This window comes from Alligator sinensis, unplaced genomic scaffold (assembly GCF_000455745.1).
Source record: "Alligator sinensis unplaced genomic scaffold, ASM45574v1 scaffold681_1, whole genome shotgun sequence".
NCBI lineage: Eukaryota > Metazoa > Chordata > Crocodylia > Alligatoridae > Alligator > Alligator sinensis.
Genome location: NW_005842315.1, coordinates 873,804 through 889,294, shown reverse-complemented (window position 1 = coordinate 889,294; position 15,491 = coordinate 873,804). Strand labels below are relative to the sequence as shown.

The window sequence follows — 15,491 nt, the reverse complement described above, 5'->3', positions numbered from 1 at the left end:
CCCTTCTGTTATTTATATGCATGTGATAGTCTGTGCCTTTGCAGCATAATCATTTTCTTTTAAATTCGTAATTCTCTTTTAGATTTCTGCCCTGAATGAGAGAACTCAGGCTTTGATTTCTTTCACAAACAATTTCTCTTTTAAAAAATCATTTACATTACCATAAAAGCCATAAAATACTCTAAAATCATCAGTTATAAAATGATGCAAAGACCAAACAAGGCAACTTTTCTTATTGTCATGTGGACAAATATTTCTCTCTTGATGCTTGATCATGTAGAGACTTGTTACAATAAATCCCTGCATCATATTCAAGAATATGAAGATATTCTTATATTTAATCTTGGGCACAGAATCAGAGCTTTAATGGCCAATAAACCGATGGCAGTGCCTTAATGATAATGTGCATTAGGGTTGGTTAGGAATGAGAAGAATGTTAGAACGCTCCAAGTTAGTTCCAAGGGCTAAAGTGAATGGCTGCATCTTATCTTTACAGGGAGCAAAGTGTGTTTCAGCCTCATTAATTCTGAAGCCAGGTTTTTAGTTTTAATTGCAGTACTTGCATGTGATTAGTTACAACGGGAGATGTAATCGCCTAAGATCCCACGACAATCCTGCGACTGATTGCACCAGGCAGTGTGTAGATGAAAAGCACCAGGAAGATGATCAGAATAAGCAGAATGAGCCCAATGATGATATACTTCTTGTAGTTTCGCCAGATGAGATGATACAAGCACTTGAAAGGATTTACAAACCAGGAAAAGGATGTGTCAGGTCGGCTGAAGGAAAGGAAAAGAAAAACAAACCCTTGGTAAGGACAGATCCAACTGTTTCCAAACATTGTTATGTTATAAAATTAATGCCATGTAAAAAATATCCTTTTCCAAAACAAGACCGTTTAACCCCTGGGAACATATTAATTCGGGGTGGCCAACTTGTGGCATATATGCCAGAAGTGCCACGGGCAGCCTGTATGTGTAGCATGCAGCAAATTGGGGAGGGGACATGAACACAGCAGCAGATACGGCAGGAAGCAGAAAGCAAAGAAACAGATTGGGCAGGGAGCACAGGGCAGGAAGCAGAAAGCAGAGCAGCAGACTGAGAAGAGGGGGACCTTAGTGGCACTCTGGGAGGGTTTGGGGCTCATTTGTGGGATACCTGCCAAAAAGGTTGGCCCCCACTGCATTAATTGTTCCTAATATCCAGTAAACTTCAGAGTATTCTCTGGATTACTCAACATACCATCAGCCACCAACTACCAAAGCCATACACACCATAAACCACTGCGCAGAGTGACACATGTTCTTCACCATTCATAGCTATGCAAATTAAGACAAGATGTACGATCCTAATTGATGTGTTAACCCACAGCAAATTTTAAATGTGAAATTGAGGTGCCACGGGGTCTGATCCAAAGCTTAGAGAAATTCCTGTTAGCTTCAGTGAAATAGGATCAGAGTTTTAACACATAGCCAATGCCATTAAAAACAATCTGCTTCCCTGGTTATAATTTTTTAAGTACATATAACCTTTGGGAATCAGTTCAGGCATAGTGCTAGGATTATGCCATCCACACAAATGCAGTTTTAAATGCAGTCTTGACCACAGATCATTGAGAAACAACCTTCAAGGCTCAGATTGGGATGGTTCTTTGCATGATTTCAAAAGGAAGGAAGGAGCATTAGAAACTTTTCCCCTATACACAGGATAACAGCATTTTCCATCCCCAAATATCCTGAGTGCAAGGATGCTTTGTCCTGCCCCTGCCTCTACTACACCAGTCAGAAGAGGCAGGATCACATCTATGACCTTCTTCAAACGATCCAGCAGTACTGGCGGATCCAAGGAGAATAAGAATTTGAAGCCAAAGAGATGGTGTACAGCAGCCAGCTCCTCATAGCATGAGGAAATCTTTGCAAAAGGTTTTTAAATGTGTTGTGTATCATGCGTACAGTTTAAAATGCCCCAGAAGGCTCTGTGCCTCTCTGACTGAATTGGACCAGAGCCTGTCAGCTGTGTATAATGGGGCTATTTCCAGAGTAAAAAGCTCTTCAGCATAATGAAAGGTGGCAGAATTGGGTGCTTGGAGATTTTTAGCTGATTATCATGTTACGAAGTATGTCACATGCTTGTGCAGATGTTACAATCAGGGGAATAAAATTAAAAGGATACATCATGAACAGTGGTATTTAAGAAAAAATGCTGCTCAGGGCCTGTAAATAACTCATGGGCACCTTGAGAATATGGTATGTACCACAATTCAGTGGAAAATACCAGCCTGCTAGAGGGTTAGAAACCCTAAATGCTCCAGTAATCAATGTTTTGGTATCAAGGGTGGAATCTGTAATTAATATGAACCTGACTAAAAACTATTATCACACATAGCAGCATTGATTGAACCACAACCTCAGTCCAATACAACATATTCACAGCCTGCTCCCAGCTCATTTAGTGAACACGTCTCTACTCACTTGGGTTTCTCCAGAGGTTCAGGCTCCTTCCGAGCTTTGCCAACAGGGTTCTTCTTAGCTTCCTCTTCAGTAACTAAGTGGAACTCCGCTTCCACCTTGCCCTAGAATATTGATTAAATATTTAATCCGGGGCTATTAACCAATAACCAGCTACTGACCAATTAGCATATGTGAGCTATTCACCCAGAAGAGATAAGAAGAGTTTTCAATCTGTTGATTGAATCACGTTGTGAGGATTGTGGGGAACCCCCTCTTACAGTTTAGGAGTCCAGTTTGGTTCTATGATCTGTTAACCATCTTCATGTTTTAGGGCCACCTTTTTCTGCCTTGCACTACTTGTGCTAAGGGGCAAGGGGTGGCACTGGTACATGTGTTTAGATTGGTCCTTAAAGACAGTCAGGATCTCAGAAGATCTGGCCTGGGGCAGAAGAAAGAAGTAACTGCACCATACACAAAACAGGTTCTTTCAACTTCTGTGCCAAGGTCTAAGGTGTGAAGGAAGCAAATCCAAAGAGGCACTGGTATAGCCCTTATTTACCCACATGTAGGCTGGGTAGATCCAAAAGAAGCTTGGGGCAGGTCTGTGGAGGAACAAAGGGACTAGCTTAGGCTGAAGGAAGCTGGCCACAGGAGGGAGAAAGAAAGACTCCTCAATTTGGAGAAGTAGTCATGGGCTGCAGGAGGGAGGATAGGACCAAATCCCAAAGAACACTCCAAAATGGTGAGGAGATTTGTGCAGGGAAAGGCGTCTGAGTAGTTCATGGTTTTTACCTAAATCTGTCTGTATCTCTTGTGCTTTCTAAAGCACAGAGTAGCTGAGGTAGAAATCTCTTTTGCAAAGCTTGTGCTTGTTTATTGCACCTAGCCCATGTCCTTGAAGTGGTGAACTGTACAATGAAGTGCTGGCAAAGCTGGGATTCTGGGAAAGGTTGTGCTTATACAACTTAAGCACACTGGCAAGGGGCACTGGTCTCTGTGCTTAAGAAATTGGGTTGCAAGCTGTTGGCTCTCAGAAAGGGTTTCCAAAATGGGAAACGTCATCCTAGGAGCGTGCCTAGAAGCTCAGAGCCAGAGGAAGTGCCTGGAGTCTGCTCCCAGAAAGGAAATGTTGAAAGTAGAGCGGTCCAGTGTATGGGGCCCAAACACATCAGCCTGTGTGTCTAGAAGGGGGAGCCTGACCCGATAATGACAAATGGATATCTCTATTCATTAAAGATCCTTCCAGTTTCAAGAAATGGCCCATAAGACCACAGTCGCAAGTTGGATCCCTAGTTGGACTAGATGATCTCTTGAGGTCCCTTCCAGCTTTACTTTTCTATGAAACTATTACAATCATAATATTTGAGTAGCACTTTGATTCTCATTTTCTCTTCGTAGTAATCACAATAGACCTAAAATTGGAGAGCTCACTCATAAAATATTAATGCAGAGGAAAGATCAGGGGTTTGGGATTGTCTAGTAAAATGACACTACTTGAATTATTCATGTGCTTTTTGGTAACAACTGTAATTGTAGTCAAGGAAGTAACAGATTCTAACATGGCAGTCAGTCCTGGAAGATCGCTACAAAAACAAACCTTTTAATAATTGTGTGTATCAACTGGGCTAAAGTGCTATATTACAGCTATTGCTCATCTGGTGCCTGACACAAAACACCTGGATCTTTAATGGAAAGTCTTTCCATTGCATCTCAGTTGCTGTTAAAATCCAAACCAGCTGTTTGCTGTTCAAAATGGAATTGACTTTTGCATGTTAATAGGTAATATGGCTGCTAAGCTTTCAACTATTTCTTGTTTAAGCAATGTATCATCCCAAGCCTACAGTCGGTTTGTAAACCCTTCATCATCTCCCAGACTGATCTACTATGCAGCTCTTCTGGAGCTCTTCCCTGATAGTCATTTATCTCTTTATTTCACTTGCATGCAAATAAATCTTGAGATAAGCTCTCCATGGATCTGGTTGAAAAGAACACTGTACAAAATAAATCAAGGTACTTCCAAGCACCTTTCAGCTTGTTAACAGTGCTCTGATAGTAATAATTCTTCACACTTAGCAGGATCCATCTGAAGAAATCAAAATGCTTTGCGCACAGTAACAAAGTAAGCTGCATCATCAACGTGGGTATATACCTGGAAACTGCTCAGCCAGGACAGGCTGAGTTTGGACAGGTATTATCCTGGGTATTGTCAGGAAAATAGCTATTTCCTCACTGAATCAGGTTTTTAAATTTTCCCTGCTGACTCTAACAAATATAATTTACCGTACCATCTGAGTTCACAGCTTTACGTTTTATAATTCAATTTATGGTCATCATTGAAAAGTCAGGATTTCCCACCCTGCAGCATATGGCTTTATGTCTTAATCCTTATGCTGACAAATTCCATACTTTTTACACATCTCTGTAGTATATTTGTTTTCAAGGATTATAATTCAGGGTAGAATTTAAGCCTAAATACAGGCAGGTCCACAAAATATCATAATAAGGTAAATGAAGGGTTTGTTGTTGTTGTTATTTTCATTCCCTTTAACGAGCTATGAAAATACATAATGATCTATGAAATAAGCAAGACCTGACTGGTGAAAAACATGCCAGATACATGCCAGTAGACTATATCAACTGCATTACTCAGTGTACCAAGTCCAGTCTAACAGCAAAGTAATACATTATTAATATTAATACACCGGGCATGAAAACCCTTGCAAGACATTAATGACTCAGAATCATTCCTTATCAAGATGTATCCATCTGGGTGTTTATATGCTCCTCATTATTCCCACTGTGAACTTAACTAGGCCAAGGGAAAAACTTTAAAGCTTTTATGGCGAACCTGGTAATAGTAAGAATAAAAAGAGTGCATAGGTCAGATTGGAGGGGTTGGACACAAACTGTGATAGAAGAAAAGCAGCCAAAGAATTAATCCATGTTGCTCAGTTGCAAATACTTTCAGAGCCTTTGTTTTCAAAAGAATAAATATATTATTGAAATGTCCAACTTCCACATGAATGACAAGACACTACGCAAATTATTAGTATTGCCTGGCCTGCCACAGGTTCCACAAGCAATTTAGTTTACTGGGTGGCAATAGAGTTAAAGGAAAATAAATCACTAAAGTCATATCTACAGAGCAAGTAAAGCTGTCTCCAAGCTATTGTAGATATGACCCTCATCTGTTCACTGTATTAAGCACGTCTCTTGACAGCCTTCACAGTAAATCCAATCCTGAAGCCATAAAAGCATCCTTGGGAGACAGATCTACTGAGCAAACAAGAGCATTCCTGTCTCTGTTTTCTCAAGGACAGCCTCTTTCCACTGTTTATGAAAGCTCATCCTGTACATCTCTGATTTAGTTAGTCTATGGGCACATCTACACATAGCTCTACAGTGACATTATTACTGCGCCTTTTGGAAGTACTAAAGCACAGTGCAGTAACCACTTGTACTGCGCCATACGCACGGCGCATGGTTATTTTTACCAGCTATTTGCTAGGGGTGTGTGAAGTGGGCAGTATTCAGTTTGGATTTGACCCAATTTGCAGGACAGTGATTCGATTTGCTGATTTGGATCACTGTCCCAATTCAATTTGGCTGAATCTGAAGATTTGATTCTGATTCGGAGAATCAGCAATTCGGCCATAGACACAGCTTTATATGTTTTTTCTATGCACCTCAAGGTACCAGGTGTGGCTCGTGAATGCTGAGATGGTGGGATGGATGGAGCGTCCCGCAGGAGCGCAGGGGAGTCCCTTGTGCACTCGGCGGTGGACACCCCCCCCCACCACCGCCTGATCTAGTCCAACTCTCTGCTGAAGGCAGGATCATCCCTGACTAAGCCATCCCTGCTAAGTGTCTGTCTCGCCTGCTCCTGCAAATTTCCAGGAATATACCACTTTTTCTGATGGAAAAGGGAGAATGTCCAGAGACTTCCTGAAACTCACTGGAGACTTCACTATGGCTCTTAGTGTTAAGCAATATTACAATGGAGGCCAGCAGTAGGAAACACAAAGCTAGATGGATACCTGGGACATATGATCTCAGCTCATTTGAAAACATTTTTGCCCTGCTGAAGCCCTCACCATAAATGAAATTTGACAATAAGCTCATTTAGCATGCTTAACATGCCCTATAGATTTGCACACCCTGGAGTTATAGTTATATCCTTCTGGGGACTCCTGAAATCTAATGAGTTCAACAGCCCTTTGATGTTTCAGGGAGTCTGTCATTTCCCCTTGCAATTGTGTACACTCCCATTGAGCCACTGCATCAGGGAAATACTGGGCTTAAAACATGCTGGAAAATGTAAAGCATACTTTGTATGCTCCTGTTAGGATGTATTCTGTAATACATCTCTTGCAAAAGTAAGAGTAGACTCTTAGGTAATGTTTAATGAAGTCTGCTACTCAGCAGAGGTGTAGCGCTGTACTAATGAACCTACACTACTTCTGATACTTGTGCTACCTTGTTCAAAAGCTGCCTCAGGTCTCTCCCCATGACACTGTATTGTGTCATGAAGACAAACCCTAAGAACCAGACTCTTGGCCTGCTTAAATCACAAGATAAAGGGGGACTTAATGCTACCTGAATGACACAGATGGCATTTCCCCCAGGGCAGGGGAAAATGAGATGACTTAAAGTTAGCTTGATGCATCTGCTTCACTCCACTCTATCTTTCCACTACCTCGGCAGTTCTGGCATGTGAGAGACAGGAGCGGGCACAGCCATAAAAGAGTGTACTCGGGTGACCCAGGGCAGCATGCCCAGAAAACCGTTCTAATCAGTGTGAATTAGAGCAGCCCCGTGGATGTGCAACATATGGCATAATGTTGCTTTTCAGTTGCCCAGCATCTTTTTTTCATATTTGTGAGGCACCTCTCACCAGAGTGTCTGTACACGAAACAACGCTCCGCAACCTTAGATCATTCTTCTAAATCAAAAAGGCTCTGCTTACAGTGAGCTCCCCAGCTTTGCTGAAAGGCCACCAGCCTCTGACACGCTTTTGCTGAAATATGGAGATCGTGTTTTCTTCACTTGTTGCTGTCACCATGCTTAAGTCACAGCCCTTGGCTGACTTGGCTGCCCGAGGAAATCCATTCAGGTTCATTTCAAGGGAGCCTGGGGGGAAAAAAAACCCACGGCATCATGCAGAGACAAACCAGATGTAAAGATAATCAAACAACCACTTCCAGTGAAGACAAACACAGCACCTCTCCTGCAGCTTGAACAGGATAGTAAACCAGTCTAGTCTGAAACTATCTTTGCACCATTTATCATCTGCTTGTATAGCCCGTATCTGAGTACATAATCATTCGAGCACATGGCTTATATTTAAATACAGTGATCAGATGCTATCTAGACCTGGCTTGACAAATACCCCAATACTACCTCATATACAGTTCAAAGTAGTAGTTCTCAAAAATGTTTGTGAAATAGTGGTGTGAAGAGCCTAGGAAGGAGACTGAACAGGACCCTGACCTTCACAATATCCTGTACGGTCCTCACTGGGGAGGAAGGACAAGAAGACTTGTCTCTACCAAACTTCTAAAAAACATTATCAGAGCTTGGATATACTGATCTGCCATTGCACATACCAGCATAATGAAACCCTTCATGAAAAAAGTCAGAGAGATGTGGAATGTGTGTTATTGATCTGCCTAGTGTTTATTTCAGTTTCTACCTTTCTGTCTAGCCATATTGTAAAATCAATGAAAATGGAGCCATGAACAGGAAGGCAGCAAACGTCAGTTCCAAAGGGGGTTGCAGAGAAAAAAGGATAATGCGCTGTGACAGGATCCAGCAAAGATAAAATGCCCTGCTTAAATCTCTGTCAATAGCACAAACTGGCCAAAATGTTCAAAGGTGGCTAGGGATCTGAAGTGCATTGAGTTTTTGGGTGCCTAACCTAAGGCACCTTAAAAAGGCCAGATTTTCAGAGCTGGTCCTCAGCACTTTTGAATGTGATAGCTCAGACTCTATTGCATCTCCAAGGCTGGAAATAGGCATTGCCTTTGTGCTGCCATAAACATTTTAAAGACAACACAAAGGCCAAGTAAACAGATGTTCAGAACAAGGCTGGAGGTGAAAGCCTAGCCCTACTGGAGTAAATTAGAGCTTTCCCACTGACTTCCTGAGCCTAAGATTTCATCCCAGATTTTTATTTATTTGAAGTACCACATTTTAGATGCTCAAAAATGAGCAATATTGAAACAACTTCTTGTTCTTTTCAGGACACACTGCAGCACTCACCTTCTAACATTAGTATTTCTTAATCCTGACCTCACACAGAACAGTGTAAATATGTAGATGGGACAGTGATACATAGATAACGTACACAGGGAAGAGAAAGGAGGAGGAAAGCAAGCATGATCTAGATGATCTTTTAAGGTTTGAAGACTGTAAAGCCTAATGAAAAGAATTTTCAGTGACCTAATCAATCTGATGAAAAGATTTGTTGGGATGAATATGATGAAATGTTTCCAAACAGGGAAGGTAGGTGATAATTTTTAAAGGGATGTGTTGGAAAGCCAGTAATGAGAAATTGTACACTGAAAAAGATAAAATGCTCAAGACTATATTCCTGAAAGATAAGTGGGAAGTCCATCATTGTTGGGGTGATTGACCGAAAAAGGCTGTTTTCATATGTAATTTCTAGGATTTTTTATAAACAAGGTTACAGCAAATTGCCTAGACTTAAGATCATATTAAATAATGGTTGATATTACTGAAAAATGTGATTATCATTTCATCACTGGGGTTGAAAAGGGCAACTCTTAAATAAGTGCCATAAATAAGCCACTACAGGCCTATCCTTTCGTGGGCCAAAACCATGCACTTAGAGTTAAAAGGATTGGAGGAGGACAATTGAAAGTTGGGCCCTAGAAAACTCTTTGCATGTTTTCCTACAAAACAAAGGACTATGATCATTTTAGCTGAAGTTCAGTGGGCCTCACTTACCAAGGAAATCATCTGATGAAAGCCTTTCAAAGTCCCAAACCTGTAATACAAGCTCTGCTGGGATTTTGCGTTCTGTTTTGTCCAAGGAAAATATGTTCTCTCTTTTACTGACTACCATTTGTTTCTCAGCTGGGAGGTAGTGGAATGGAAACACAAACCGCCAGTTGAAGTTCCCTTCTCCAGTCAAGGAGTTGTAATGCACATCTGTCTCCTGTTTGTCGTCTTCCAGGCCTTTTAACCAGCTGCAGCATTCATATATTTGAAGACATTTATGTTAGTAGGGAGGCTGTATTGTAGCCGCTAACTTTCAATGACAAAAAATTCATTATAAATATGTATTTTTCATAATCAATGATAGTGGAGCACTCAGAAGGTTCATGGAGTATAAATAACCATTCAAAATATGTCTCAGGCTTACAGGTGATAGAAAGTGATGCTAAAAGTTTAGTGATATCAAGTGAATTCTATTTAGATCAGACTTGCAAAATTCTAATTCGCTCACTCACTTTTTTTTTTTTCTAAGACAGGCAAACAAAATATCATTATAACTTTCATTATTAATCACCAAGAATTGCACTTGGCTGGTAAATTTCATGAGTGTCACAAGGCTGATTTATGGCCTTGATATCAGAGTCAAGATCATTTGTAGCTGCAAGTGCTGTAGATTGAAGGATGTCAAGCTGATTCATTTCCCCGAAGTTATCTTTCCTTTTTTTTATTATTTTCTTATGCAGCACAAACAGTGTGGATTGGCATACTACATAAATAATATGCGTTTCCCTAAAAACACATTCCTTTTGAAGGTGCTATTGAAATGTACATTTCCTTAACTTTTCATAAATAGACCTTTAATAAATATTTAAATAGTATACTATAACCCCAAAATAGTTATCCTGTCCCAGAAAGTGGCATGGTCACAAGAAGGTAATTTGGAAATATTAGTCGTGACATAGCTTATACTAAACACAGGTACAACAAATGCTCATTGGTGTCCAGATTGCTAGAAGTTCATGTTGTATAAAATGTATTGCAGTCTAGTTATTAGGCATTCAGACTGGTAACAAGAAGCTCCTCATTACTATCTTTGGATTAGATCGTATCCCTGGACCAAGAGAATGACTCAGGGCATATTTACATTAGTCACTGCTATGACTGCAGCTCAGTAGACATAACAAGCTAGCTTTAAACTATTTAGCTTAGATACTGAAAGCAGTGTAACGGTGGTGGCATAGGCCTCCATGTGTGCTAGCTACCTGAGTATTTACTAAACTTCTGGCTCATTCTGTGTTCTGAGTTCTGTGCTATTGCTGTTGTGCTGCTAGTATTATCTGAGTACACTTGTTTAAAGCTAGCCTAGGTATGTCTCCATGAGTTGTAGTGACTTCAGTGAAGACATACACCTGAGGGAAGTAGAATGGAGTAAGCACATGCTACCAAGCTGTTGTGTCTCTATATGTAGCTTGACTTTCTCATTATCCTCAAGGATCTTTCAGAATTAGCAAACCTGATAAAATCTCCCAATGAAAACACCGGTGCGTAAATAAATCTAACTGTTCTTCCTCCATCTCGTTGCACCAATCATTGGCAATGGACAAACTCATACAGTCTTCAGACTCATTTTTTGGTTCACATAAGTCCCTTAGGCTAAGGACAGAAGTTACATATAAACTGGTTTAAGTCATCAGAAACTGGTTTAAACCTGTAACAAAACAGAAGTTCAGTGCACATAAACCAGTTTCAAAATGGCTGAAACTGGCCTAAGATAAACCTGGTTGAATGTAGTATCAGATTTAACTGATTTAGATCAAACCAGTTTATGAAACTTCTGTCCCAGACCCCTTCCTGGTTAAAGTTAAATCCCAGCCCCCACCCCAGCATCCCAGCATGCTTTCCAGCCCTAGGCTGGGCTGGGTTGTCTGGTCCAGCAGAGAAGGGTTGGAGTTGCGGGCAGAGGGTTAGGGACTGCCCTGCCAAGGCAAACCCCAGCTGGGGTCTGGGGCCAGGAAGGGGGTTAAACTTCCCTTCCCCAAGTACAGAGCTGCCCTGCCCTGCTAAAAACTTACAGTGGGCTATGACTATGGACTACACATCCCAGAGGCACCTGGAAGCAAGAGGAGGAAGTGATGAGCAACCCTGAAGAGTCCTGCTGCTATGATTCTGGAATGCAAATCCCAGAGACCTCGAGGGCAGCAAGAAGAGGAAGTGAACACGTAGCCCATGCTGGCTGTGCGCCAGAGAGCCATGCTCTAGTGCACCCTGGCTTCTGGCCTAAGCCATTGCAAGCATGTGGCTGCATTCCCTGAATCAAAAGTGAATGTCTGTCCAGTTGTTTCTCAGTTTAATCTCTGTAGCTTAGACTAACTTTCAAAGACTGAATCAATTCAGCCTCAGGCTTTTTGACTGTCTGTACTTAGCTTTAAAGTCCCATGCTCAAGAAACTGAGGCAGTAACACACATCTGATCTACACAACCCTCTCTTGATCTGTGAAACTACATGAAACATCTCAAGAGATACTCACAGGCCTTTTATGCTGAAAGACTTGGGACTGTTCAGCCTGGAGAAGAGAAGACTCATAGGGGACTTGGTGGCAGTCTATATGTATTTTAGGGGCATAAATCAGGGCCTGGGGGAGCATCTGTTCACCATGGCACCCCATGGGAAGACAAGAAACAATGGGCACAAACTGACTGAGGATTGCTTCAGATTGGACACAAGGGAAAACTTCTTTACAAGTCAAATGCTGAGGGTCTGGAACAGACTCCCCCCAGAGCTGGTATAGTCACCCACCCTGGTGATCTTCAAAAAGTGTCTTGATGCCCACTTTGCTGGGTCATCTTACCCCAGCAGTCTTTCCTGCCCAAGTACAGGGGGACTGGCTGGACCCAATAATCTTTTAAGGTCCCTTCCAGCCCCTAACATCTATGAATACTTCCTGCTTCCATTTATGACATAATTATTTTCCTTTGATGGCATTTTGGCACTTCCTTTCAAGTCCTGTCTAAAAGCAGAAAGTGCAGAGAACAACACAAAAAAAGGAAAATTCATTTCTAACAGGTAATCTGAACTTTTTGTCAAAAATATAGTTCATTTCAAGTTCAAGTCAGCTCTGCTTTAATTTTGCCCAATGAATTCATTCATCCCTGCTGACTATACTTCATTACTGCTCCAAAGGTAAAACAGGGCTTTCATTTCCAACAGCATACAGAGACCATGAAAAAGAAGCTAGAAATGCTAATGAAACATACATACTGACTCCTGCCATTTATACATGCCCCTACTTTGATCAACAAATGGTTGATTAAAATATGTCTTCCAAAGGGATCTCCTACATTACTGCTCTTCTCTTATTAATAATTTCTCTACCCTGGTTATAATTCCTTTCACCTCAATAAATAACAATGTAATGCAGACATCCCTTAGGTCCTTCAGATTTAAAACAATGAAGGCTTTTGCATTTTACCCATTTATATTTTGGATTTGATTTGTATGCGTTTATTCCTGATTGTTGTTTGTGTGAGAAATGAATCAGCCCTGTGTTTACATTTAAAATTCTTTGACCTTAAAAGAGAAAAAACACTAGACATTATCCAGAATGGCTGGCTACTCTTGGCAGGCACTTACAGTAAATCACCAAGATCACAGCAAGGTTTCATAAGGACAGCTATATTAACACAACAGCATAATATGTGACACTGATTTTTAAAAAATAAAATGTTAATTGTTTTGTTAAAGGATAAATAAGAAGGAAGGGGTGTCCAGATGAACCTACCCTTTAACATAGATATCACTTGATTTTTGTCCTGTGAAGATATTCTCATCCTCTAAAATGACATCTTCTGTATTCCAGATTATTATTCTCAATTCATAACTGAAAGAAAGAAACCAGATGTTTGTATACTTGAATTTAAAGGCCTTCTTGTTCATCTGTATTCAGCTTACCTGAGTATGCATTAGGTGTGATCAGACAGCAGTCGAAACAACATTGCCTTCATTGAGCTAATTAATGATATGCAAACTGATTTAAATGGATCTAAATCAGGCCCCTTTTGTGTACTGTGATAGAATAAGATCTGGTCTCTAGGCATTCAGAGCAAAGTGATGGAGGGTATCACTGGCAGCCTCAGAAGAGTGGAAAATTCCTTGCTTATTGTTTGCATATGAGCCTTTTTTAGTTCTATTGATAAAAATGCTGCAGCGAGATAGGTCTGACAGTATCCTCTCCACAGCCCACAAAATACTGAGCAACTTTTTAATGAGAACAAAACCCATGTAGGAAGACCTGGGGTTTCAGTTTTAGAAAAATGTGTTGATGACATATGATATTTTTTTCAATCTGGTGCATTAAAATGAAAGAAAAGTGCTGTTTAGAAATATCTGTAAGGTACAGGAGACAATAGACATCTTCAGGGAGGATATTTTCAAGTGCTATCGAAAAAGGAGACACATTCTCCCTCACTCTTTTCACTTTGGCTACTTATATATGATGGGTGTGGGAAGCTCTAAAAACTACAGCTGGCCTGAACTCAAGATTTCTGAGTAAATACTGATATTTCAAAATTTGAGTTTATTCTGATATAGAATAAACACATAGTTTGAAAAATCTTCCAGAAATGTAAAATTAAAAAAAGAATTGCTTAGGAAGCAAGTGATGCATCTGAAATATGTTCCTTTACGAATGTGTGTGAGCCGCAGTGAAACTGACAAACACATCAATTTCAGTCAGTCATGCTGGAACCTCCCCGGGCTGCTGCTCCAGGGCAGTCCTTCTTTGTGGATGCCTGCAGGCTCAGAATCCTTCCGCGTGTCCACACTATCTGGTTCCTTTGGCTGTCTGTCTACTTGGGAACTGGGCAGCCTGAGGAATAGCCTGGTCCAGAAGTCTGGAAGCTCTGGGGCCTGCTTGACAAGACAGCCCTGGAGCTTTGGACCCTGGAAGCCCACCAGAAAACCAGGCTGAGCTTTCATCAGTATCTGCCTAGAAACAGGCCTGTGGTTTGATAAAATTTCCTCAAGCCTAAGATGTTTCTGTGAAACATTTCAGATTCCACAAATCAGCATTTTCTGACAAAACTCTGTTTCAGTGTCAGATTTCCAACCAGCTCTCCTAGAAACAAACACATCTACATGTTTGCCTAGTTATAGAACTTGGTCACTGTTCCTATACTCTACTTCTTCAACCCAGTTGGCATTAAGCATATCCCAAAATGTAAGCCACTTGCAGATACGTAAACCTCTCTTATTTGTTCTGATGACTAATACTTTAATAATATTTGTCTTTGTTTCTGTAGGCTGTAAATTGGCAACAGCATTTTGCTCTTGCAAATATTATCAAGTTCCTGCTTTGAAAAATGCCTGCTGACAAACAGCCTCACACAAAATCCCTGTATAATGAAAATACTCATTATAGAGGCTTCTTCTTGTCAAAGTTTGGAACTTAGTTAAATCTACATAAAAAAGAGAAAAATATTATTTTATAGCAATGCCTTTTGTTTCAACATAAACAATGAACTAATGGCAGCTGTGAAACTGTTCCAGACACAAAGATTACTCAAGAAAGCCCTTCTTAAAATACGGGATTAAAGTTCTTTTGGAATGAGCAAACAATTCTCTTTTATTATTTGCCCAACAGTCTATCAAGTTAACTCATTCAGTGAAATGTCACAGAGGGGAGGAGATACATATGCCTGAAATTGTACAAGTGTCATAATGTTGCTTTAGCTGTGTTGGACTAAGGAGCATATGAAAAGCAAGATTTGGTGATATCTGTTATGGGAGCACCGTAATAGTTGGGAGAGGTGGGAGACAAGCTTTTAGGTGCAAAATGCATTTTGTGTTTGAAATGATATAGAGACTCTTCATATTCCAAACAAATCACCTCTTGTGCTTCTTCAGTGCATCCTTCATCAAAGCAGAGGACATCCCCCAGGTGCAACAGTATTGTATCATAGTCAAAATATTGACCAGTGGTCAAGTACTTTATAAAAGTGGGAAAGCTAACATGGCATAGAAAGCACATTATGACTTTGGAATAGAGTTCAAAAGAGGGGTAATAACTGTGAGAGTAACTGCAA

At 40.7% G+C, this 15,491-nt stretch overlaps 1 protein-coding gene across 1 annotated transcript in view; it reads right to left on the bottom strand.

The window, feature by feature from the left end:
• Window positions 1-595: 595 nt before the first annotated feature.
• Window positions 596-15,491, bottom strand: part of FER1L6 (fer-1 like family member 6) — a 91,667-nt gene continuing 76,771 nt past the window's right edge. Inside the window, exons 37-41 of the mRNA XM_006028470.1 lie at window positions 13,190-13,288; window positions 9,420-9,661; window positions 7,417-7,580; window positions 2,472-2,572; window positions 596-779 (exon numbers count right to left, since the gene is read on the bottom strand). Coding sequence (XP_006028532.1) covers window positions 596-779; window positions 2,472-2,572; window positions 7,417-7,580; window positions 9,420-9,661; window positions 13,190-13,288 — 790 coding nt within the window. The remainder of the gene's footprint in view (window positions 780-2,471; window positions 2,573-7,416; window positions 7,581-9,419; window positions 9,662-13,189; window positions 13,289-15,491) is intronic.